Source organism: Mustela putorius, unplaced genomic scaffold, assembly GCF_011764305.1.
Source record: "Mustela putorius furo isolate JIRA1106 unplaced genomic scaffold, ASM1176430v1.1 tig00003845_pilon_pilon_pilon, whole genome shotgun sequence".
Classification (NCBI taxonomy): domain Eukaryota; kingdom Metazoa; phylum Chordata; class Mammalia; order Carnivora; family Mustelidae; genus Mustela; species Mustela putorius.
This window is the reverse complement of record NW_025421998.1, coordinates 5,359,341-5,385,784: the sequence shown is the minus strand read 5'-3', so window position 1 is coordinate 5,385,784 and position 26,444 is coordinate 5,359,341. Positions and strand designations below refer to the sequence as shown.

The 26,444-nt window shown below is 44.0% G+C and overlaps 1 protein-coding gene across 2 annotated transcripts in view; it reads right to left on the bottom strand.

Annotated features, from left to right (window-relative positions):
- The window catches only part of VOPP1 (VOPP1 WW domain binding protein), a 108,401-nt gene that overhangs the window by 7,906 nt on the left and 74,051 nt on the right, over positions 1 to 26,444 (bottom strand). For both annotated transcript variants that reach the window (XM_004739372.3, XM_004739373.3), the window contains 2 exons: positions 25,309 to 25,386; positions 19,473 to 19,609 (listed from right to left, as the gene is read on the bottom strand). In XM_004739372.3, the coding sequence (XP_004739429.1) occupies positions 19,473 to 19,609; positions 25,309 to 25,386 (215 nt within the window). The remainder of the gene's footprint in view (positions 1 to 19,472; positions 19,610 to 25,308; positions 25,387 to 26,444) is intronic.

Genomic DNA, 26,444 nt, shown 5'->3' with positions numbered 1-26,444 from the left:
GCACCAGCTCACAGAGACATTTGCTAGATCTCTGCTCATCTGGCTAAAAGAGTGAGTCTTGATAAGACCCTGGCCTGGATGACCAGCTGGCCTCCCACAGAGAAGAGAAACCAAGGAGACAGACTCAGTTCTCACTCGTGCAGGGAAGTGCAGATGGAACACTTCATCACCCATGGGAAAGCCAGAGGCAAGAACAGGTCTGTGTCCACAGGGCTGAGAGAGATCCTTTCAAAACCGTCCCCCAGAATGTATATATGATTCTGTGGCACAAAATTCCAGAATCCAAAGCATATTAAAATCGAGATTTCAACTCCATAATCACAAATAGGCATGATGATAATGATTTTAAAGGTTACAAACCAAGCCAGTGTGAATGATTCTAATGAAGAAAACTGAAAAGTAAACTTAACACCAGAATGGAACCGGGTAAAATAAAGCCCAATGGAGCCAAGGGCTGACACAAAATGGGACGAAAAAGAACCTGTTAAAAATGTATGCACGCGGGCGCCTGGGTGGTTCAGTGGGTTAAAGCCTCTGCCTTCCGCTCAGGTCATGATCCCAGCGTCCTAGGATAGAGACCCGCATCGGGCTCTCTGCTCAGCAGGGAGCCTGCTTCCTCCTCTCTCTCTGCCTGCCTCTCTGCCTATTTGTGATCTCTGTCTGTCAAATAAATAAATAAAATCTTTTAAAAAAAATGTATGCACAGAGGATAAAGAAGATTCAGAAATAAAACAAAAGGCCAAGCAAAAAACATTCAAACTTACTCTCTTGTCAAAGAGAATGGTTTCAAATGGAAATGGAGATTAAAATGAGGGAAAATAAAACTCTAAGATAAGTAAGCACAGGCTGGGTTTGGGGAGAGCCATCAGATGGCCTGACTCTGACAAAGCGAGAAAATGAGCAAGAAAGCCGGGGGTCAAGTCCTGCCTCAGTCCTGTGAGATGCACACCATTCATTCTTGTGTTGTATATGTAAAAGCTGAAGGCCAAGAATTCTCCACAATTTGCCCAGGAGGGTCTTCTTCCAGGAGACATTACTGGATCTCTAAGAAACAAGGAGTCCATCGTAGCTAGGAGCCAGCTGGGCTGTGCAGTGTGCCTGATGGAAGGAAGGAGCTTGAGAGCCCACAGGCCGCCAAGCCATGGAGTGAAACCAGGGGCCTCCCTCTTTGTGACTTTTTATCATGAGAGGTAACTCTTAAAAATTGGGGTATTAGTTGCTACCAAAAATACCAGAGCTAATTCTTGCAGAGAACATTTTTGTCATCAGTAGACAAGTCTCCCCGCCTTCATTACTTGCCCCTTTCTTTCTTCTTCTATTGTATCTATTCATTTTACTAAATTGCTCATTGTCTCAGCTACAAAAATATTTTCCAGTTCATTCTCCAGGATTTTTAGATATATAATGATATATTGTTTACAATGAGAAACAGTTTTATTTCTCCTTCCTAATGGTTAAAGATTATCTTTCATGTTAGTACTTTAGCCAGAAGTTCTAGAACAATGTTAAATGTTGATGATACTGAATATTCTCATTTTTTAATGGGGATACTTTGACTGTTGCACTGGAGATGATGTTGGCAGCAGGTCCAGAGTACAAATTTACTTCATCCTTATTGAACATTTCCATTCAAAAGGCACAGCTGGTAATAATACTAGGATATATCATCAAGGACTTGATCCTTGCCTTCTGGAACCCTCAAGGAACATACACACTAAGTCTTTATTATATTAAGAAAAAGCCTTACATTACTGGTTACATTACTAATTTACAATACATTAATGGTTTTGAAGCAGTTTGGGGAAGGGATTTATACTGAATTTTATCAAGTTTTATCAACAGCCTTTTCAGCATCTACTGAGATCATTTTTTGTTTTGTTTTGCATCTTTTGTTGTGGTAAAATACACATAACCTAAAATTTACCACCTTGACCATTTTTAAGTTAATAATATGGTGGTATTAATTATACTCCCAATGTTGTGCAATCATCGCCATGACAGGTCCCCATAATTCTTTTCATCTTGCAAAAGTGATACTCTTTATCCATTAAACAGTAACTCCCCATTATCCCCTTTCCCTAGCCCTGGGCCACCACCAGTATACTTTCCCTCTTTATGATTCTGACTACTCTAAGTGACTCATATAAGTAGAATCATACAATATTTGTCTTTTTGTGACTGACTTATTTCACTTAAGATAATATCTTCAGAGGTCACTCATGTTGTAGCACATCGTAATTCTTTCCTTTCTGAATTAATATCAGATTAATAATAAAATATTGTGTATGATTGTATACGTGTGTGTACATGCCACATTTTGCTTATCCATTCATCTGTCAATGGACACTTGTGTTACTTCTGTTTCAGTAATTGTGAATAACGCTGCTGTGAACTTGGGTGTACATCTCTGAAACTGCTTTCAATTCTTCTGGGTATATTGCCAGATCATGTATGATGGTAATTATATTTTTAGTTTTTAAGGAATTGACACACTGTTTCCATAGTGGCTGCACTATTTCACATTCCCACCAGTGCAGAAGGGTTCCAATTTCTCCACATTCTTGCCAACAGTTGTTTTCTGCTTTTTGACAGTGCCTATCTTAGCGGGTATAAGGTGGTTATCTTGTAATCTTGATTTGCATTTCCCTAATGGTTAGTGATGTTGAGCACGTATTCATGTACTTGTTGGCCATTCATGTATCTTCTTTGGAGAAATGTCTATTCAAATCCATTGCCTATTTTTGAATGTTTTGTTTTTGTTTTGTTTTAGTTCTCCATATGTTTGAAATATTGCTTATCAAATATGATTTGCAAATATTTTCTATTTAGGTATAGCCTTTTTACTCAATAGATCGTGCCTTTTGATACATAAAATATTTAAGTCTTTATGAAGCCAAACTTGCCTATTTTTTTTCTTTTATTATTCAGGCCTTTGGTGTCATATCCAAGAAATTATTACCAAATCCACTGCTGTGATACCTCTGTCCTTGTTTTCTTCTTCTTCTTCTTTTTTTTTTTTTTAGAAGATTTTATTTATTCATTTGAGAGAGACAGAGAAAGCACACAAGGAGGAAGAGAGGCAGAGGGAGAGGGAGAAGCAAGCTCACCGCTGAGCCAACTGGGAGCCTGATGTGGAGCTCCATCCCAGACCCAGAAAACACGAGCTGAGCTGAAGGCATACGCCCTACCATCTGAGCCACCCAGGTGCCCCATCCTTGTTTTCTTCTAAGAGTTTTCTTGTTTTACGTCTTACATTTAGGTCCTTGACCCATTTATTTTTTTAAGATTTTCTTTTCTTTTCTTTTTTTTTTTAAAGAATGCTTTGGGTAGTATTAACATTGACATTTTAACAGTATTAAGTCTTCCAATCCATGAATATGAGATCAATTTCCATTTATTTACATCTTTTAAAATTTCTTTTATTTTAATATTTTATTTATTTATTTGACAGAGAGAGAGATCACAAGTAGGCAGAGAGGTAGGCATAGAGGGGGAAGCAGGCTCCCTGCTGAGCAACAACCTGATGCAGGGCTCGATCCCAGGACCCTGACATCATGACCAGAGCCGAAGGCAATGTCTTAACCCACTGAGCCACCCAGGCACCCCTATTTACATCTTTTAAAATCTCTTACAGCAATGTTTATAGTTTCCATCGTACAAGTCTTTCACCTCCTTGATTAAATCACTATTTTATATTGTACTGCTAGGGTAAATGGAATTGTTTTTTAAACTTGTCAGACTGTTCATCACTCATGCATAGAAATTTAACTGGTTTTTGTGTTGACTTGTTTCCTGATACATTGCTGAATTAATTTATTATATCTAAAATGTGGTGTGTTTTTTTGGTCAAATCTTTAGAATTTTCTACATATAAGATCTTATCATCTGTAGTTTCCTTCCTTCCTTCCTTCTTTTTCCTCTCCTCTCCTTTCCTCTCCCTCCCCTCCCGCCTCTACCTCACTTTCTTTCATCTTTGTCTGATTTTGGCATCAGGGTAATGCTGAACCATAGAATGTATTTGGAAGTTTTCTGACGTTTCCTACTTTTTGGAATAGTTGAACAATAGGTATTAACTCTTCTTTAAATGTTTGGTAGAATTCACCTGTGAGTTCATCTGGTCCTGAACTTTTGTCTGTTGGGAGTTTTTTGATTACCAACTCAAATTCATTACTAGTAATTGGTCTGTTCAGATTTTCTATTTCTTTGTGATTTAGTTTTGAAAGATGATATGTTTCTAGGAATTTATTCATTTCTTCCAGGTTGTCCAATTTGTTGGCATATGATTTTTGTAGTATTCCCTTATAATCTTTTGTTTTTCTGTAATGTCAGGTTTTATTTCTCTTTTGTTTCTGATTTTATTTATTTGGGTCCTTTCTCTTTTTTTCTTGATGAATCTAGCTAAGGGTTTACCAATTTTATATTTTCAAAGAACCAGCTCTTGGTTTCATTATTTTGATGAGGTAGTTTTTCTATTATTTTGATGAGGTAGTTAGTTACCCCCTATTCCTAGCTCGTTGAGAGAGAGAGAGAGAGAGAGAGAGTGTTATCATAAAAGGGTGCTGAATTTCATCAAATGCTTTTTCTATATCAACTGAGATGCTCATGTGGTTTCTCTTCTTCATTCTTTGATGTGGTTTATTACCCTGATTTATATTTGTTGAAAAATCTTTGCAATCCAGGAATAAATACCATTTAGTCATTGTGTATAATCCTTTAAAAATACTCGTGAATTCTGTTTGCTAATATTTTGTTGAGGGTTTTTTCATCAATGTTCACTGAGGGCAATGGACCCCTATAATTGTCTTGTAGTGTCATTGCCTGACTTTGCTGTCAGGGTTATTGATGTTGGCCTCATAGAATGACTTATGAAGAGTCACTTCCTCTCCAATTTTGGGGAAAGTAAGAGAAATGAAATCACCAGGTTCAGGGCTTTACTTTGTTGGGATTTTTTTTTCTTTTTTTAAATATTTTATTTCTTTGACAGAGAGCACACAAGCTGGAGGAGCAGCAGGCAGATGAAGAGGGAGAAGCAGGCTCCTCATTGAACAGGAAGCCTGATGCAGGACTCAATCCCAGGACCCTGAGATTATGACACCTGAGCCAAAGGGACACTTAACCAACTGAACCACCCAGGTGTCCCTACAATAACACTTTCTTCAAAAGATTTATTTATCTAAGAAAGAGAAAGAAAGAGTACCCGTGTGTAAGCAGGAGGAGGGGCACAGGGCAAAGGGGAAAGAGAATCCTCAAGCAGACTCCCCACTGAGCACAGAGCCCAACATGGAGCTCAACCTCAGGACCCTGAATCATGATCTAAGCTGAAGTTGGATGCTTAACCAACTGAGCCACCTGGGTGTCCCTATAATAATACTTTTTATATTGCCAAGGCATCTCCCTTACTGAGATGTTTGTTTCTCCATATGACTTCAAGTTACTGTCTAGTGTCTTTTCATCTCATCTTGCCAGACTCCCTTGAGCATTTCTGGCGTGTCAAGTCTACTGGTTGCAAAGTTCTTCAGCATTTGTTTATCTGGGAATGTCTCAGTTTCTTCCTCACTTCCGAAGGCAAATTTTGCATAGATATAGTATTCTTGGTTGACAGATTTTTTCATTTTAGCACTTTGAATATACCAGCCCACTGTCTTTCTGGCCTCCAATAGTTTCTGAAGAGAAATCTGCTTGTGTTCTTACTGAGGATCCCTGCTGTTTTTAAGATAATCTCTTGGTCTCTTGCTTTTAAAGATCAACTAAAATGTGGCTCTTTGAGTTCCTCTTGGTTGGAATTGAGCTTTTTGGATGTTTATATTCATGTCTTTCATCAAATTTTGTATGTTTTCAACCATTATTTCCTCAAATATTCTCTGTGTCCCTTTTCTCCCTCTTCTCCTTCTGACACTTCCACGATGCAAATGTTGGTCTGCTTGATGCTGCCCCTTAGGCTCTGTTCACTTTCCTTCAGTCTTTTTTGTGTTCCTCAGACTTGATCAGTTCTCTTATCTTGTCTTTAGTTTGCTGATTCTTTCTTCTGCTTCTTCAGCTCTGCCTTTGAATCCATGTGGTGAATTTTTCATTTCACTTATTGTACTTTTTTAGTTCCAGGATTTCTTTTGGAATCTTTTTAGATTATCTCTTTAATGATATTTCCATTTGTTAATACACCATTTTTTAAAATATTCTCTACATATTCCTGTAGTTCTGTGAGTATCTGTCTAGCAGATGTGGCATTATGTCTTTTTCATGAACAGTCTGTTGATTTAATTTTTTCTCTGAATGGGCCATATTTTCTTACTTCTTTATATGACTTGTGATTTTTTTTTGTTGTTGAACTCTGGACATTTGAATCTAATAATGTGATAACTCTAGAAGTCACATTCTCCTCTTTCCCTAGAGTTTGCTGTTTTTTGCTACTTTTTTTAAAAAAATTAATTGTTGTAGGTTGTCTCTGTGCTGAGAATCAGCCTGAGATATAAACTTATAGTCTTTTCCCTAGGATGTGCAATCATGTTCTAATTTTTTGTATATGCACTTGTTTTTTGAACATCCTATTCTTTAATGTCTGGCTCTAAAAGGAGAAAAAGCGGAAAATGAAGGGACAGGAAGAAGGGCACTGGCCATTTAAATTCCCCAGAGGTCACTTCTGCCGGAGGAGAAAGGGCTTGCAATGGAAGCAGCAGTGGCTGCCTGCCTCTTTAACCGGTAGTAACAAATAGCTATCAGAGTGCAGAGCCTCCATATTTGGAGGGCAGGGTCCTTTTTGCCCACCCTATTCTGCATGCTATGCACAAGCTCCTCAAGGAATATGTGCTCAGCTGCCTATCAAGTGGCCTCTGTTGAGGATGGGTAGCTGCTCGTGTGCTAAGAGCTGAAATTGACCAAATTAACTGCTATTTGCTCTCCAAGTATTCCCTGAAAGTTATAAGCTTTCAATAGACTTAAAAATTGACCCTTGAGGGGCGCCTGGCTGGCTCAGTGGGTTAAAGCCTCCGCCTTCGGCTCAGGTTGTGATCCCAGGGTCCTGGGATCAAGCCTCGCATCGGGCTCTCTGCTCAGCGGGGAGCCTGCTTCCTCCTCTCTCTTTGCCTACTTGTGATCTCTGTCTGTCAAATAAATAAATAAAATCTTTAAAAAAAATTGACCCTTGAACCACACTACAGTGAGGTGCACTTGCCACCTATACAGTTAAAATCCACATATAACTTTTGATTCTCGCAACTTAACTAGTAATAATAGCCAACTGCCAACTGGAAACCTTACTGATAACATAGCTAATTAATACATGTTTTGTATGATATATGTATTACATATGGTATTCTTACAATAAACTAAGCTACAGAAAATGTTATTAAGAATACTGTAAGGTGGGGCACCTGGGTGGCTCAGTGGGTTAAGCCGCTGCCTTCGGCTCGGGTCATGATCTCAGGGTCCTGGGATCGAGTCCCACATCGGGCTCTCTGCTCTGCAGGGAGCCTGCTCCCTCCTCTCTCTCTCTGTCTGCCTCTCTGCCAAATGAATAAATAAAATCTTAAAAAAAAAAAAAGAATACTGTAAGGAAGAGAAAATACATTTACAGAACTGTACTATATTAATTGAAAACAAAAACAAAACAACCCTGCACAGTTCAAACATGTATTGTTCAAGGGTCTTCTTGTGAGTTACATCAGGACAGTTTCTGTCAGTGCAATTTTTGCCTAGGTGAGGAGAGAAATTCCTGGTGTTTCCTATCCTACTTTTTCCAAGAATTCTCTGCCAATCATTGCTTTTTGATCTAACTTAGAATGTTAATAGCTTGCCTAACATTGGACTATCCTTGCTCTCTTACAGAAGATCAATGCTTGGTTATGGTGGTTTACTTCTTTGACAGACTGTGTAATTCAGTGTTCTAGGACTTTCATATTTATGCTCATTAAACACAATTCAGTATAAGGTAATTCTGTTGTTTCCAAGTTATACCAGCTTCATAAAACAAATTATGTAGATTTCTATATTTTTTCCCATAATTTTTTATACCTAGTAGTAATTCATACACTGTTAAAATGCACTGGTTCTTAAAAGTTCTGAAGATACCATATGAATTTAGAGCCATTCTAGAAGTTAATTCTTTGAAAAGTTCTTCAAACTCTTGCTTGGTCCACTGAAATTTTCAATGTTCTGATGCATCTTTGATAATGTATACTTTTCTATCTTTTGCCCAGCTTTCCATTTCATGAATACTTCCTTATAATGTTTAATCTTCTCTGTACCTTTGATTTTATTTTTCCCTTTTTTACTGACTAGATACATCAAGGGTAGGACTTGCAATGACATTTACTTTTATTGCTTTTGTACTAACTTCTAAATTTGCAAATCTATTCTTCTGCTTTATGCAATTAATTTATATTTTTATTATTTGCTTCTTATGCTTTCTGTGAGTTTATTAGTTTTGGAACCTCTTTTAAGGAGAGGTCATTTGCTTTCATATTTTAAACTTTCAAGAAAGAATAAAGCTATGAGAACACCTCTAGAAGTCAATTTCTTACATTTTTTATATTAACATTCATGCTGATTCCCACATTCACTTGTGTCTTCAACAAATACTGAATCCCTGCTACTTGCCACACCATTCCTGGCACTTAACACACAGCAATGGCAAAAACGAAATCTCAGTCTTTATGATGCTTACAGCTAAGAGGACAATAAGCAAGATAAAGAACAAATATAGCACATTAATTGATATTTAAGTGTTAAAAATGAAAATAAAGCAGGGGTGTTAGAAAAAAGCAAACGAGGGAGGAGGAAAGGGAATGCAATTTTCCACTGTGTACACACGGAGGGTCTCACGAAAAGGTGAAAGACATAAAAGAAATGAAGAAATCAGGGCACCTGGGTGGCTCAGTCGGTTAAGCCTCTGCCTTCAGCTGGGGTTGTGATCCTGGATCAAGCCCTGCATCTGGCTCCCTGCTCAGCGGGGAGCCTGCTCCTCCCCCTCCTCCTTGCTTGTGCTCTCTGTCGCTATCTCTGTCTCTCAAATAAATAAATAAAGTCTTTAAAAAAAAAAAAAGAAATGAAGAAATCCACCATGAGTGTATGGGGCAAAGTAATGGAGAAGCGCACCATGTGTATATGGCAGGGAGGGTTTAGATGGAGAACGAGCCTTTCAGGCAAAAGGAATGACAGTGCAAAGAACACCAACAAAGCAGCCTGGAAGGTCTGAGGAAAGCAGGAGGCCCGTGTGCAGTGGGAGTGGAATGAGCCGGGAGGACCGCAGCAGGAGCGGTGAGTAGGAGCAGGAGAGCAGCAGGAAGGGGAGATGTACGAGGCAGGCAGGGGCCTTGCTGGCCAATGTAAGGACTTCTGACTGTGAGCAGGGTATGTGGCCTTCCACTTAGGGAGTGCCGGCCTTGCTCTAGGGTCTGCTTTGTTGGAAACAGACCAAAGCCAGGGAAGTGGGAAGCGAGAAGCAAGACGACTAGTTAGGAGGCTCCGGTGAGAAGGTGTATCAGAGGTGGGCAGTAGTAGGGGTGAGGGTGGGAGAAAATGTCAAGACTGCTTTAGGCCAGAGCAGCTGGAAGAACAGAGCTGCCATTTGCTCAGCTGGGAAGACTGGGTGGGCAGGCTCGGGGCGAGGTGGGGTAAGTCCCAGACCCTTAGGATCCTCCCTCACTCCTATCCTTCACTGGATCAACAGATGATTTAGGGAGGATTCTTTTATTTCCAAGTGGGAGCAGATTATTTATTTGCTCATTTACAGATTCCTTGAAACTGCAAGTTCAGAACCACTACTAGTAGCGATTACTGCCACTTATGGAGTGTTGCCTCGGGCCTGGGGCTCCACACTGTGTATGGACCATCATCTCATATGCAATGACCCTAAGAAAGTCTCTTAGGACCTCAGCCTCATAGCTCAGGAGCTTGGAGCTTAGGAAAATGGAGTCACATTCCCAAGATCTGCTAGAGAGGCATGAAGTTAGAAATGAAGCTGAGATCACCCTAGCCCAGACCCTGAGGTATCTGACTTTTGCCTTTTTAGACTGATTTAGATTTAGATTTTCTTGGTAGTGCACAACTTGATAAATTCTTTTAAATGTGCCAGTAATTTTTATACTTCGGTCAGATTCAGAGTAGTGCACAGGCACTCCTACAGTTCACAGCATTCTTTCCTCTCATTTCTAAGTTTTCATTTTATACACTTGAATTTACTTAATACAAGATTCAAGTCATATCTTCACAATAGATAATTATTTTTACCAGCATTAAAAAGACTTTTTTTTAAAATATGTGTATATATTCAGGAAATCATGGGTTATTTATTGAAGGGTAAATAAAAGGCTGGTAATACTAATAAGCTAAAAAAAAGAGAACCAGGGCAGAAATGACTTTGTATATTTCTGCCTGCATTTATTATCCATCACAAAAAGAAGGGCCTTTTTCTACTGCTTCTTTGGGAGGACTGTGGAGGGAGAGTTAAAAAGAACATCTGTAGTAGGAACCTAATACTTTCATGCAGACCTGCCAGGGTTTATAGAGATGAAATATAGCTGAGACACATGTGAACACTGGGGCCCCAATGTCCCCCAAGAAAAGGCAGCCACAAGTTTTGTGAGCCAGGTAGAGCCGAGTAAGTAGGAAACAAAACCCTTCCACCAAAAGTTTTCACTTTTTCTTTCCTGGCTGAATAAATCAGAAGTTGAGTGAGGACAAGTTTTACTCACTACTGATGGATTTTTTTTTACAACAGAAGCCAAACGAATTGTTCTGAGAATACACTGGTATTCCAAGAAGCAAACCTAGAGCACAAGGCAGAAAAAGAGTGGCAGTGATCACATCCCAACAGAGATTAAGGTCTGAATTCTACTCCAGTTCTGAGGCCCTCAAAGGTTCACAGGCTTTACTGTTTAGCTTATAGGAGATTTAGTTATTACTACTAATGCCCACTCCCCATTGTTTTGCTTCTTATCAAACATCTAGTCTCCTCTGTGTGCGTGCTGTTCCAGATCACCTGGGGTCTTGTTAAAATGCAGCTGTCCACAGAGCATCTCTGGGGTGCAGCAAGAGGGTCTGCACTTCTAACAAGCTCCCAGGGATGCACTTAATGGTTTCCAGCTCAAATTTCGAGGTGCAAGAACCAGACACTTTACAAGTGTCATCTTCATAACATTACCTCCCTCCTCTCTTAGAAGAGAAACCTGAGTGTAAAGAGGTTAGGTCCCTCTGTTCACTGGTACTCTTCTACAAGTCCTGCCAACTCAGAGCCCAGATGGACCACACACCTGCCCCATTGCCACCGACCTCCCTGCTGTCACCCTGGCCCAGACTACCACTGCCTCCTACTGAGATGGCGACAGCCAGCTCCACCTGTGATTCTCACTGCACCTTCTCCCAGTAGCTATCAGATCACCTTGGATCATTCTCTGCTGAACTCATGCACTCCTATTACTTTTCTGTTACATCCTTCAGCAGTCTCTCTCTAAAGCAGTATATCATTGGATTTTTAACACAACTTGATGAGATTTTAACACATTTAGAGTCACTGTAATATATATTGTAGGTAGTCTTCGACTGTCTTATTTTGCTTTTGTTTCCTCAATGTTTCTCACCTAGTCTGCTCTCTTGCCTTAAAAAATGTTTATTACTATTTTTGATGCTGATTTAGAATGCAGACATGTTACTTTTTTTAGGGGGGGAGGCAAAGGGAGATGGAGAGAGAGAATCTTTTTTTTTTTTTTAAAGATTTTATTTATTTATTTGTCAGAGAGAGAGTGAGAGAGAGCAAGCACAGGCAGACAGAATGGCAGGCAGAGACAGAGGGAAAAGCAGGCTCCCTGCCAAGCAAGGAGCCCGATGTGGGACTCAATCCCAGGACGCCGGGATCATGACCTGAGCCAAAGGCAGCTGCTTAACCAACTGAGGCACCCAGGCATCCCCGGAGAGAGAGAATCTTAAGCAGGCTCCACACCCAGAGCAGAGCCCAACATGGGGCATGACCTCACAACCCCAAGATCATGACCTGAGCCAAAATCAAGAGTCGGACGCTTGATTGATTGAGCCACCCAGGTGCCCCAACATGTTACTTTTAATTACAAGAGCAGATACTATAAAGATGCGTAATACACTGTCAAACTGGATACTGGAGTTTCTTTTGTGGAAAATTAGCATTACGGACTTCCTTCCAGCCCTCTACCAGTCTTTAACTGAAGCTGTGGACAAACATGTTCTTTCCTCTTTCCAGCCCATCACGTGCTTCTCCAGTTTGTAGAAGCCTCATGAAGAAAAATGCCTTGGGCAGAGGTGCCCAAAGATGACAAAGATAATGTCAGAGCTGGCTTTCTTTCACTGAAGCTCTGGTGACAGAGAGGAGGCCAATTTGGGGGTATGGAGCAGAATACATGGGTGGGAAGGTGGGCTTGAACCTGATGACCAGTAGGATACTGTGACTTGTTACTTTCTATATTTTTCTGTCATGTGCCTATGATAAACCAAAAGGAACTAATAAAATATTCCTGGTTGGTTACATGCCCACTGCTAAGCTCGCCTTGTTTTCAGTAACAATAATTACCTTCATGGGTCTCAAAGGAGCAGCCAACCTAGTTTTCTACTAGACAGTTTTCCTTCACAGAAACGTAAGGGTTAAAGTATCTTTTCCTTCAAATTTTGATTTAAATTCTAGTTAGTTAACATGTAGTGTAACATTGGTTTCAGGAGTAGAATTCAGTGATTCATCACTTACGTATAACTCTCAGTCCCATTACAACAAACACCTTCCTAAGTACCTATCACCATGTAGCCCAACCCCCACCCCCTCCCTCCAGTCAGCGCAAGTCTTTTATGGTTTGCTTCTCCCTCTCTCTTTTTTTCCCCCTTTGCATATATACATCTATTTTGTTTCTTAAATTCTACAACTGAGTGAAATCATATGGTATTTGTCTTTCTGTGACTTCTTTCACTTACCGTAATACACTCTAACTTCATTCATGTTGCAAATGGCAAGACGGTATTCCTTTGACTGTTCAGTAATATTCCGCTGTCTATTTATACCACATCTTTTTCATCCATTCATCAGCTGATGGACATCTGGCCTCTCTCCATAGTTTGCCTATTGTTGATAATGCTGCTATAAACATTGGGGTGCATGTGCCCTTTCATATCAGTATTTCTGTATCCTTTGGGTAAATACCTAGTAGTGGAATTGTTGGGTTATAGGGTAGCTCTACTTATAACTTTTTAGAACCTCCATTCTGTTTTCCAGAATGGCTACATGAGTTTGCACTCCCACCAACAGTGTAGGAGAATTCCCCTTCCTCCACATCCTTGCCAACATCTGTTGTTTCCTGAGTTAATTTTAGCCACAGGTGTACATCGTGATATTGATTTGTATTTCATAAGTGTTAAATATTAATACACAACAAACAGCAGATAGAAAACATTTTAAATTATCTCCCCAAGACATTAAAAGTCTTCTAAAAAAGATGAAATGTATTAGAGGACACTGAAAAAGTAAAAGGCAGATCAAGTAGAAAATGCATGTTGTGTTTTTGCTGAAGTTCCACATGCAACCCAAATATATAGGATAAGAGAAAAAAATTTCAAATTTTTTAATTTTTAACTTCAGGATCTACAGCCTCTACATTTTTCTATTAGATCAGTGGTCAGGGGTTACTACTGCTGTCACTCTGCTTCGCTGTCCTTTCTGAAGAGCCCAGAGCCAGGGACCATCTGTTTAATCTCCACTGTATGCACTGAGGTTAAGCAAGCACTTAACGCACAGTGGTGTGCTTAAAACACACTGACAAGTGACAGAAGGAGACTGTGTGTGTACGAGACAGCATTTGGGGACCTCTCTGCAACAAGGAGCCCAAATCTGTCCTTACTTCCTCTCTGAAAGGACTAATAATAGCCCTTTCAAATACACTTAGGGAGAAAAGTTCATGATGACAGGCTTGGGAGGCAGTCTGGACAGATGAAGCAATAGACTTGAAAGGTAACCTAAGGACCTTTGATGCACATGAAGTGGGTGGGAACAGTCTGTCTGACCAGCTTTGCCCTTAGGAACCACATAAGGAACACACTTCAGACTTGTGTCATCTTCCCTCAAGTATGAGTGGTTTTTAAGAATGTGCACTGGGCAGGAAAGGGGATCAAACTCACAACTCTTTTCTCTGTCATTGGCAGAGCAGAGAATAATAAGCTGAAGACTTAAATGTGCTAGAAGTTTCTGTCCCCGATGATCAAAGATTATAGATGGGAACACTGTTGTAATTAAAGTAACTATTGTTACTGCCTACCAACAGGGCAGGCTAAAAAAAATGCCTTTCCTTTTGAATTGCACTCTGTGTGAAATGTTACCTATTTCTAGTAGCTAAGGATATTAAATGTTTTTAGGTGAAGAAAAAACCCTCGCATTTTCAAATGGAAGGAAAAAATTATAACTCCCACTTTTATATGGTATGACATCTAGATACATCTATTTTATATGAACTAAGTAGTGCAAATCATACAAAATAGCAATTGAGTTGTCCTAGAAAAGGAAAGGGTGGCATCAAAGTTAGAAAGAATTACCAGAATAAGAATGACAGAAAGAGAAGACACACAAGCAGAAAATCAGACAGACAGACACATGGAACTTTCTGGAAAAATATTTCTGGTTAGCAAGAAGGAACTCCCTGATGTGAGGCTATAATTCTTGGGCTTCAGTAGATGAAACAGCCCTTGAAACCAGACCTCCTCACTCGCCTGAATTATCTGGTCAACCAGGCACCTTCTGCCCTCAGGGAGGAAGTGGTAAGGAGTATTCTGGTAGCTATGGAAGTGTATTAGGACACTGGCATTTGTGACTTTTAAATAAATAACTTAAATATTTCCAGTTACTTTCTTTCATCCAAACCGTAAGTTCTGATATAATTTCCTCCTGAAGGGGGTGCTCCAGAGCAGCACAGCGGAGCGGCAGGGAGGAGACTCTCAGGGAAGCACAGGCTTTCCGGGCCCAGGGTAGCTGCTCACCCTGGGCGGCTCTTCACCCAGTTTCTTCAGTAAACACATAATGTAACCCTCAGAGCTACAGGGGTTAGGGACGGCAACAGGCTGTCTGGTCTCTGTCTCCACATTCCTGAAGCACCATCAGCCTGAAGTAGAATTATCCTTACCCCACCTGCCCCAGAACTTGAGCAGCTCTGTTTGCGTTTCGGCTCCGATGTGAAGGGTGATTAAACTATCAGACACACCCCCCAACCCCCTCTTTCTACAAGTTCTTCAAGGGAAGCAGTGAGGACACCTTGGTCCTACCTCTGCTCCTGTGTGAACACAGCGGCGGCTGCTGCCAGTTAGCTCGCACTTTCTGAATGAAAGAAGGAAGTCTATCCTTCCTCTCTACCCAGGAGGGCATACCCACATGCTGCCAGCAGCATGATGTGGAAAGATTTTGTGGGGGGAGGGCCTACAGCATTTAGGGAGCTCTGACTTTCTCCAATGACATTTTGGCTACCTCCGTATTTAAAGACTAAACTGAAACAAGGACTGTTTTTCTACATATGATTCCATTTTGCAGCTGAAGTGCCTAGGCTCAAAAAAGACAGTGGCCCACTGTGATCTCATAGACCTCAGGCCTCCTAAACCCCATCCAGCTGCCTCTTTTTGTTCCCCAAACATCAACACCCCCCACCTAGCTTGAGGCCCAAATGAGCCTTGGGCTTCAGCCTCTGCTTCTGTCGGAGCCCACCTCCAAACTTCAGCTGCACACCTGGTTTGTCAGCCTCTCTCCCCAGGTCTTGCTCCACGAGCCCCCTAAAACCACGATGCTGTCACAGCCTTCCCCTTGCCCCAGTTAGGAGCGATCTCTGCAATGCGTAGATCTGCTTTTCCTCACTCAGCCACGCTGTGCTGGGATGCTGGTCCCGGCTGGAACGCCACTATGTGCCACTCTGCATACCAGGACATGGGCCTCGACTCTCCCCCCATCCTGTGCACAAGTATGGGTTCTCTATTTGCTTCTTCTTCCTCACAAATAAGCAAAGCTCGCCAGAATCTACTTCCCCTCCCCCAGGCAAAAGAGAACAGGAGCCCCCCCAGCAGATCCATGAACCCTGTCTTGTGTCTCATGAACATGCTGCGTTCCTGAGCAAGGAGCGGTCTATTCCTAGGCGTAACATTTATCCTGGAAGCCTACTGTTTAATGTTAGTGCACTGAGTTTCTCTTGCTAGACGGCTGAGCTCGGCACGGCCTTCCTCTCCCACCGCACACCCCCAGGGGCACAGTGCCCCGAGCATTACAGGATCTCAAGAAACTGCCTCGGAGGAGATGAAACCCACCAACAGCGTGAGATGGGATGTACCTGAAATCGCTAAAAAGCCAACAGGCCCCATTTTTTTTATGACTAGTTCTAAAGAATCAAATCAAAGCACTTACACTGCTTCCAAGCTCAGCACTGTGAGCAAATGGCACAGACCTTGATCTGGTCGTGAAATTATGGAAACTGCGCACGCCCGCGGCACAAAGCCAGCCTGCCCTCATGTGATACTACGGTGTATTTTGGGACTGATGGCTGAATCGGGCTACAGGCCCATATGAGGTGAACAAACAGAAGAAAGACGACGAGGACTCCCTGCCGGGCAGAGGGGGCAGGTGTGAGAGGCTCTGGCACCAGCTCCCATGGAAATGCATCAGGAGGGGGCCTGGAGGGCATGGAGTGGCTCCCACTACTCTGAATGCCTCTGACCACAGGGGAATGGGCTCAACCAAACTCCCTGAGATGCTGGAGAGGCTCTGCTTCATCCCCACCAAGAGCCGCTCCCTGGTGTTTCTGGGCTTTCTTTGCCGTCTACAAAGGGACATTTTTTTACTGGGGACTCTCCTGCCTCAGATTCCTACATTTACGCTGCCTTCAGTAGTGTCCTCAGTGGATGTCATGGTCCCGGGATGGACAAGAGGTGTTTAGAGCTCTGGGCGTGTTAAAGGCTGGAGGGGAAGGAAGACCCCAGGAGCCTCTCTGCCCACCTCCTGGGCCCTCACTCCTTCCCTGCTCACCCCCACTTAAACAGGCATTCCCATCTCCCGGTGTGGCAGCAGCCTCCCACATACACGGCTTCTCCCTGCATCCTTAAGTTCCCCTCCACAGCCCTCACTACGGGTGGGGGGGCCAAAGTAGACAAAAGGGATTAAAACTCACCCCAATCAGTGCTATTAAAGCACCTGGCAAAGCACCCAGGAGAGAAGGGCAATGAAGTCTGGGACAAGTTCACCAAGGGGGCATTTTCCAGGCAGACAGAGAACGCAAGTGGTTCACACAGGCCACTGAGCAGAAGTAAGGCCATGGGTGGAAGCATGAGGCTGTAAAGGTTTCTGAGTCCTTGGCTAAGGAATGCGGACTTGCGGGGAACAAAGTGAGCTGGCGGAGAACCTTAAAGCATAAGAATAACATGACCTGTGTGCTTTTTAATTTTTTTATAAAGACCTTTCCAGTGGCACTGCGGTAGACAAAGAGCTGGAAGACACCAGTGACTGTGAAACTTTCAGCAGCCATTGCTCAGGGGTAAGAGTCTGAGATAAGACCGGGGAGGGTCTGATACCTGTTTATTGGGTGTGGTTGATAAGGGGGCTGAGGACCAGCGGGGTTGCACTGAGATGCAGGAAAGAGGCAGAATGAGGAAAGATGGTACATGGGGGACACACAGCGACCTCATTTGGAAATACCGAGACACCACAGACATTCAAGGGGTCTTATGCGGCCAGCACTGGAACTCCTCCTGCTCTCAGCATTCACCCTGACCGTAAAGGGATGACAGACCTGACAGCACCATGGCAAAGGACATGTGGCGTCTTGCATCTGTGGCCATGTGGGACATGGACTGCTTTTCCCTGTACTATGAATTGACATAGTGCTAACAGGGGGGAAAAAAACCAGAGGAAATTTTTAAGTCTTTGACCCATTTCTCTGATCTACTGTTTCTTTCTTAGAAAAGAAAAAACAAAAATCAAAGGACTGACTCAGGTTAATCCAGATGAAATCTAATTTTGCACCCTCCCCAAATTTATCTGAAAATTTGCACCTCACCCTAGAGAGTAAATTTGAAGCTATTCAAATATCCCCAAATAGGAAAGATTAAAAATCCACCTGCACGTGAAAAGTCATGCTACCCCGACTGAAAATTTAAAGTATAGCAACTTCTGAACTGTTACGGGAAATCCATATTCAGATCTTTTAGTAACATTTAAAAAAATAATAAAGACAATTCTTTAAAAAAAAAAAAAGCTGGTGAGTATCTGGTGTAAAAAAACAAATCAACAGATGTCCATCCTCACTCCCTTTGCATCGTGAGAACAACAGAGAAAAAACTTTTTATACTAAATTCCCCTAGTTCTTTTTGGTTTTAGACAACTTTTTAAAATCATGCCTGATATACAAAAAGCTAAACCACTGTTAACATCTACAACCTGGTGAGTCTGGAGATAAACATACACTGTGAAGTCATCACTGCAATATAAGTCATAAATCTACACATTACCTCTCAATTTATGATTATGAGGGTAAGAACACTGAAGGTAAGATCTACCCTCCCCACAACATTTTAGGTTACCAGGGCTGTCAACTATAAGCCCCACAATGTACAGTGCATCTCTAGACGTAAAAACCACGGCAGGAACTGCTCCTAGAGTTCTGTCCACTCGCGGTATGCACTGGAGATGCCCGCCACCTGGCCTCACATACAGTGGCCAAAAGACAGGAAGTCTAACGGGCAATGCCGAGCCCATCCTCTATCCCCTCCTCCTCAGAAGGCTCCCTCAAAGGGGAGGGAAACATGACACATCATGTCAAAAATAGGGAACCAGCGTGTGTCCCCAGGGAAGCTTGAGTTCACCCAACACAGTACCTGAGGGTTTTAGATAGTTAAAGCAATTTTGTAAAAATGAAGAGACCACTAATTTTTTTTGACTCTATGGCATCACTTTGGGTAACGCTGCCTAATGAGGCCAAATGGAACTGGTACAGCAGCACTATTTTCTGTAGTAGCACTATTCTGAGGCATTCCAAATACTAGTAGATTGCATAAATTATTGTTGAATGAATGAATAAACAACCAAGCAAGAGAAACAAATGATCAGCAATGACAGAATATCTAAGCAAATCACCACTTAGTGGCAAAATCAGTATCTAGTCCCAGTGCATAAGGAATGGCAAGGACACTCTTGTTTGTACACAGAAACTGAGACATGAAATAGTTTTTAAGGGAAAACAGCCAACAGGGTGCATATAGGAACCACACATGTACACATAAAAGGTGCGCCACGATTTGGGTGAGAACGCGAGGTGACAGAGGTACAATCCAACAGACACCGCAGCTTCATCAGCGCAGACACACAGTGAGGCTGATCAGCAGAACTGAAATGAATACACGGGGCCTGAATTTTTGCTTCCAGCCCACGTGGTAGCAGGGACCCTTCCGGACGCTTGCAGGGGACACAAACAGAACAGAAAGGAGAGATGAGGACAGAGGGCTGGGCTGACCTGGTGCAGGGTTCGGGGGCTGCCGGGTGTAGGACACGTTGAACGCAGGCTCCTCGATCAGCGGCGGCGGGTACATGCGTCTCCGGATGAAGAAGCCGGCTCCGCAGCAGAAGAGCACGCCCATCATCAGCAGGAACCTAAGGGAGAGCACAGCAGGGAGGGGCTGCTCGCGGCTCACCATGACTTGGCCCAGGCTCCAGGCCCTAGGACTCGGGGAGCCGGGAACAGGGACTCGAGAGTGAAGGGATCCTTGGGGCCCAGCATCTGGCTCCTCAGGCCGGCCTTCCCCTGACGTTTCCACCAGGACCTTCTTTAGTGGGTGGCACCTGGGAGGGCTCCTGGGATGCCCTTGAGCAGAGCTCGCTCACACGGAGAGGCTAAGTGAGCTTTCCATCTCAAAATGCTACAGCTGGTTAGCTGCCCTCAAAGACTTGATCGATCACTTTCTGTCCATGGCTCTGACCCCAGCTCAGTCCTTTCAGTCAAAACTGGAGATGGCTCCTAAATCTTGTCTGAATGCAAGCCACGGCTGATCCAGCTCTCCTCGCTGTCCATGTCCCCCACTTTCCCTTCTTCATGGGGAAAGCAACAAGGATAAGCACATTTGTCCTTCCTAGCAGTTTTCTCTCTATTATTACATGAATAGTCAAATTTTAAATGGTGGCCTTCCTAGAGCACACCTTAATTACAGAAAACCTACAGGACCAGAGAAAATGCAGTCAATAAAACAGCTGCAGATGAGAAATCTCTTAAGTCTGGCTGACATTATCTTACTGTGACCTTAAAGTCTGACTGGTTTAATGGCAGGACCTTTGTCCAACTCAGATCTAAGAATTCTCAGGGTCTGTCACATTGCTGGCATTTGAGAACTGACAAATGGATAAATAGCTTCTTCCCACCTCACATTTATTTGCACTGTACCTTGTCTTTCTAGAAATAGGGGAAGTCATTCTGAGAAGAGCCAAGCTGTCTGTCCTGCACAGACACTGCTGGGAAACTCTTGCCTCTCTCTTACCTGACAGTATTATGGGACGCAGGGAACCTTCCAGAACCTCACCCAATATACCCACACTATGTGGGCAGCTTATCACCCTATGAAATATGAACACACAGCAGAGCCAGCTACATCATGGTTAAAGGCATCTGACCACACAGAAATGAAATTGAAGAAAATAGCGGACGATAAAGAATTTAAGATTCTTAATACGATGTTAAGAGCAAGTCCATCAGTCAGTCAGTCAGGAGTTACTGGACAACCTTGGAATGTGGAGTAGGAAGAGAGATCAGAGGCACCAGACAGGAAATGATTCAGGAAAGGGCTGAAATTGTGGCTTTCTGACCTGTCTCCTAATTCATTACACCTTCAACAATTTTTAAGCAGCTGCTCTGCTCTTGTGCGTTATTGAGAGTAAGGTGAGGTCCCTCCCCTCCCATTAAACCAGAATTCTGGTAGAGGAGGGAAGAGCAAACAGCACACTTACAAATTCAGTGATTTATAGCTCTGGTCAGTGCTAAAAAAGAAAAGTGCCGGTGCAGACATGGGGCGGGGGTGTGCGTGTGCACATGGTAAAATACACATAATGTAAAACGGACCACTGTCCCCATTTTTAAGTGTACAAGTCAGTGAAACAAGAGGTTTTAAACAAGGGTATGTGTTAGAGTGAGGCAATCAGAAAAACGTGCTTCCCTTCAACATTTGGGCTGAGTTCTGAAGGACGGAAAGCAAGCGGCAAGCTGGAGAGGAGGGAAGGCATGTTCTGTGTGGAGAGAACAGCTCCTGTGCTCCAGTAGGAAGCTGGGTAAGCAAGAGGCCCCAGAGGATGGCTGCGGGCCCCCGTCCTGGGGAGCTTCTAGGAAGCTCAAGAACCCCCACCGTGCCGGGGCCTGGCATCTCAGCGCTGGGGTGCTGGAATCACAGAGGGAACTGTTTCAGCTCTTAAAGCTAATTTCCCTGGGGTGGACTCAGTTATAATCTTACATTCACGAGTAGGTCCAACTGTAAGTATCTGAGCAGAAATAGAAAGCAGAGAGAGAGGCCGATTGTATGTAAGGATTTACCTTTTCAAGTAACACTACAACTCACTTCCAACAGATCGGGCTCCCCGGATTGGAAAATACACAAGACGCCTGAGCTATGGGTCTCTTCCCTGAGATAAGCTGAAACATGGTTTACACTGTCAAACGGAATTCTTATTCTCTCAGCCGAATAAGAAAGGTAGTGCTCCTCCTACTTCAGACTGCTGGCAAGTACAAGGCAGGAACAGAACAAAGTCACATGGCAGGAAACAATGGCCGGCTTCGGTATCAATCATCAACATCATTTCTCCTGAAATATTAGTCTGAAAGAACTCATTTTAAGAGAGAAACTGATAAGGAACAGGGAAATGGGCATATAGGAACAAGGAAAGAGAGAAAGCAGGACCTCAGTTAGGGAAAAGGAGTGGTACAGTTAGAAGGGCCGTTCTCTGAAGTACTCAGGACTGATTGCTGAGCAGGTTTGGGGAGCTTTCCATGGATTAAGAGAGGAAGTTCCTGCCTTTTCTATTATCAAAAGTAAACTGGTTTGTTCAGTTTGTTTTTCCCAATCCCTTTCTGCCCTCCCCCAGCACTTGGTTCTCTCCCAGGACAACTCTGCAGGAGTGGGAGCCCCCCAGCAGCAGGGCTCATGGGCAGAACCCTGTCTGGTTTTCCTCCTTCCCAGTGAGCTTCCCAGCTGAAGCAAGGGTGCTCTCGGTCTAGTTGTTCTAATCCGAATGATCTCATTCAAACAGTGTTGGTTAAAGATTACTTGAGATTTCAGAACTGGCATGGAGGTTTGAAAGCATTTTCCTCCAAAACCTTCGTCCTATGGTAAGTAGACAGACTTCTTCAAAAACAAGGTGGGACCCAGGTTGGAGAGCAGCCCTTGCTTCCCTCCATGTCCAGCTCTGTACTCCCATCCTGTCCCTCTCCCCCAAACACCTGCGCCCCACATGAGTTTCCTGCCACTCTCTCACCACATCGGCTCTTCTTATGTCTCTGTCCCATCAGTGTGCTGGTCCCTCTGCACAGAACACCGTTGCTGAGACCTGGTCAGAAGATTTGTCAGCTTTTCCCCATTTTTCTGGCATCAGACACTCTGATTTAAACACTGGTTTAAGACTCCCCACGTCCATGGGTGCCTGGAGGGCTCAGTTGGTTAAGCATCTGCCTTTGGCTCAGGTCGTGATCTTGAGGTCCTGGGATGGAGCCCTGCATCAGTCTCCCTGCTCAGCAGGAAGTGTGCTTCTCCCTCTGCCTCTGCTCCCTGCTGCCATGCTCTTTCTCTCTCTAATAAATAAAAAATCTGGGGCACCTGGGTGGCTCAGTGGGTTAAGCCTCTGCCTTCGGCTCAGGTCATGATCTCAGGGTCCTGTGATCTCTCTCTGTCAAATAAATAAGTAAAACCTTCAAAAAAAAAAAAAGTAAAAATAAAAATAAATCTGTTAAAAAAATAATAAAACTCTCCACATATAATTACCTATTTAGACATGTCTCTTTTAGGAGCCTGACTAAGTGCCTCTCCAGGGGGCCCTGGTGCATACCAGACCCTTAATGTTTACCCCGAGAAGAAATGCATTGAGCGGGAAGAACCCAGGCATCCTCTGACTTCAGCTGGGGCACCTCAAAATTATACCTCAAGGTCTTTTCTGGCTATATCCCCACTTTAGGACATGTGGTGAGAATCTCAACACTAATAACTTGGCCACATCTGTCATCTGTCACTCCTTGTTTGATGACACTCACAAGATGTCTCTTTGTCCGGATCCCACTAGCTCACCGCATGCTGTCTTACTAATGTGCCCCAACTCTGACAAGGGGCTCTGGCCAGGGGCTCGATGGCACCTGACTGCTGGTTCAGGTAAAGCTTCCTGGGAAAGCCAACAGAATATGCTCTAGTTTCCAGGACTTCATATTTTTCCTGGACTCTTGATATTTTAATTCTTTTTTTTTTTTTTCAAGAGAGTGAGCACAGGGGTGGGGACAGGGGGATGTGAGGCAGGGAGAGAGAGGATCCTAAGCAGGCTCCATGTCCAGCACAGAGCCCAACACAGGGCTCTATCTCATGACCCTGAGATCATGACCTGAGCTAAAATCAAGAGTCAGATGCTTAATTGAATGAGCCACCCAGGTGCCCCCTGGACTCTCAGTTTTGTTTTAAGACTTTTATTTATTTATTTGACAGAGAGAGAGAGAGTCCAAGTAAGCAGAGCAGCAGGCAGAGGGAGAGAGAGAAGGAGGCTCTCCGCTGAGCAGGGAGTCCTTTGCAGGACTCAATCCCAGGAACCTGAGATCATGACTGAGTGAAAGGCAGATGCTTAACCCACTGAGTCACCCAGGCATCCCTGGACTCTCAATTAAAAAAAAAAAAAATCACATAATACCTAAACTTTGACAAGTTTTTTTCATTTTTAGGAACACTTGGTGCTTTAGGCAAGCTGGCTATTTCAGGATTCTTGTCCCAGGCAGTCTGGTCTTGTAGTACTACACAAGGCCCCATGGAGGAAAAACTCTGAGGGCCAGTAATGTGTGAAGCCAGGCCAAGCTCTGGAAGACCCCCCACTCACTGGTCCTCCTGTCCCTGCCGTGGTACTGATCCACTCCATGTTAAAGTGCACCCCAAAATGCTTGCAGTTAGAAAATCTTAGGCCAAAAAACATTTACCTTCATTTATAGAGTTTTAGGTAACAACATGGCACCTGATTCAGGAGAGCTTGCCAGAAGTGGTGACTTCGAGACAGGGAATGCCCAAGCCAGCCCTGAGGGAGGCCAGGGTAGGCTCAGATAGGACAGATGAGCTGAGCCCCCAAATGACTGATGCCTCATTAAGGAGGTGGTGACAGTGACAGGAGACTAGCCCCTCCTATCAAAGACAACGTGACATGTGGAATCCCCACTCACAGGTGTTTTCCCTAATCAAAAATCAGTAAAAGTTGTCAGAAGGGAACGAGAAAACCTCAAAAAATGTCAAATGGCTACTTTAGTATGCTCAGTAGAAGCCTTAAAGTCTCTGGAAGCCAGTGATGTCAGATCCTAAAGTCATCTAGAAGCTTTGGGAGTTTGCCTGGAGGGTAGCCCCACCGCAGGGAACAGAGGAGGGTGATTGCAGGAAATGCCCCACTGGCTTCTCGCAAATCCGCTCCCACCCAGGCCCTGCCGTCCCTGGGATCTGAAGCAGTATCTCATCTAGAGTGTCCAGTAAATTTTCAGATATACCCCCAGACGGGCGTACCCCAAGGACAGCAATGCAAGGGTTCTCCCGCTATTACTGGAAACCACACTTCTGGCCTTCGGGGATGCTCTGTCAGCAGTACACTCTCATTCCCTCTGGGTAGAATTCTTCAGACTTCACACAGCTCCCGATTTCCCTCAGCAGAGCTGGAAGGCGGGCAGCAGGCTGTCCCTCCCGAAAGTTAGCTTCAGCTGACACAGCGTGAATGGGAACAGCTTTAAGGCAGCAGGGACTTCAGAGTGAGATTTGCTATTCTCAGTCTTTCAATCACCCTCAGCTCCATCTCAGAAACCAGGAGCTGCTGAAGGGACAACACTGTCATCCCGCCCACCCACCCTCCAACAGATGGGCTCCTCTTTCTCAGCCACAGCCTGTGAAAATGGGAACGAGCTTCCTGCAAACTGGGAGCAGAAGTGCTCATCATGAAGCCGGTCTGAACATACCTGTTTTCTTGACCGAGGCTGTCCCCGCGACCGAGACCCCAGGGGAAGGTGATGTGGTAATACTGAGTGTGGCCACAGCTCTGGGGGGCAGGAGGCGGGAGGGAGAGCAAAGCATTGGAGACCAGGAAGAGTTGAGACCTACCAAAAATACCAGAGCCTCTGGATGGAGAGGGCCCGCACGCAGCACCTGGAGCCACAGCAGTCCTCGTACGGGCGGCATCTGCAGGAGAGAGAGGCAGAGGCTGCTCACTGTCAGGCTGGGAAGGCAAACAGAACCAGCATGAGATCCAGGCCGATTTCAGGGCCAAGGACGGAACCGACTGCTGTCAGTCTGGATGCCCAGACATAAAAGTACTGAGATAGACGCAACCGGCATCCTTCAAAGTGCCATATTGCCTCCACATCCCCATGTGCTGGACCACCTTCTGGTGAGGCGTTACCAAAGACCCACAGGAAACCCACCCACTCTGCAGCTGGAAGGAAACTCAACCACAGTCCTGCATTCATGCTCTGTAAGTCCCACTCAGAGCCCGACCCCCGCCATGATGAGGGGCAGGAGAGGGGCATCCCGCACTGGCAAGTCCCATGAGTTATGAAGTCAGACGGCACAGAGGGTTAGTCCTGGTCTCACCACCTGATGGCTGTGGGACTTCTGACAAGTTACTCAACCTCTGTGAGCCTCAGTTTCCCATAACGGAGTTTTTGCAGTTTCCCAGTAAAATGGGGGGTGGGGAGGCAGGACCCCTTTATTTATTTTTTTTAAAAGATTTTATTTATTTGACAGACAGAGATCACAAGTAGACAGAGAGGCAGGCAGAGAGAGAGAGGAGGAAGCAGGCTCCCCGCTGAGCAGAGAGCCCAATGCGGGGCTCTATCCCAGGACCCTGAGATCATAACCCGAGCCGAAGGCTGAGGCTTAACCCACTGAGCCACCCAGGCGCCCTGGCAGGACCTCTTTAAATGACCGCTGTAAGTTCTACAGCCATCGTCCTTCTCCAATCTACTCACAGGGCTGTCCTTGCTCTTGCTGAGGCTGTCCCCTCCCCGGTGCCTGAGGCGGGGGGCCTCAGGACTCAGTGTGGACTCTAAAGAGTCAAGTTAGCTTCCTTTACTGTTCCATTCCCCCAATCATTTTTGTGGAAAAGAGAGACTACCATGAAAGCTGAAGCCCCTTGGTTCGCATTTTGGAATTTACAGAGCAACTTTCACCCCAGTGACGTGAGTTCAAGTGGTCGTGGGTGGGGGAAAAGTCGCTTTACATGGTCATAGAGCTGTGAT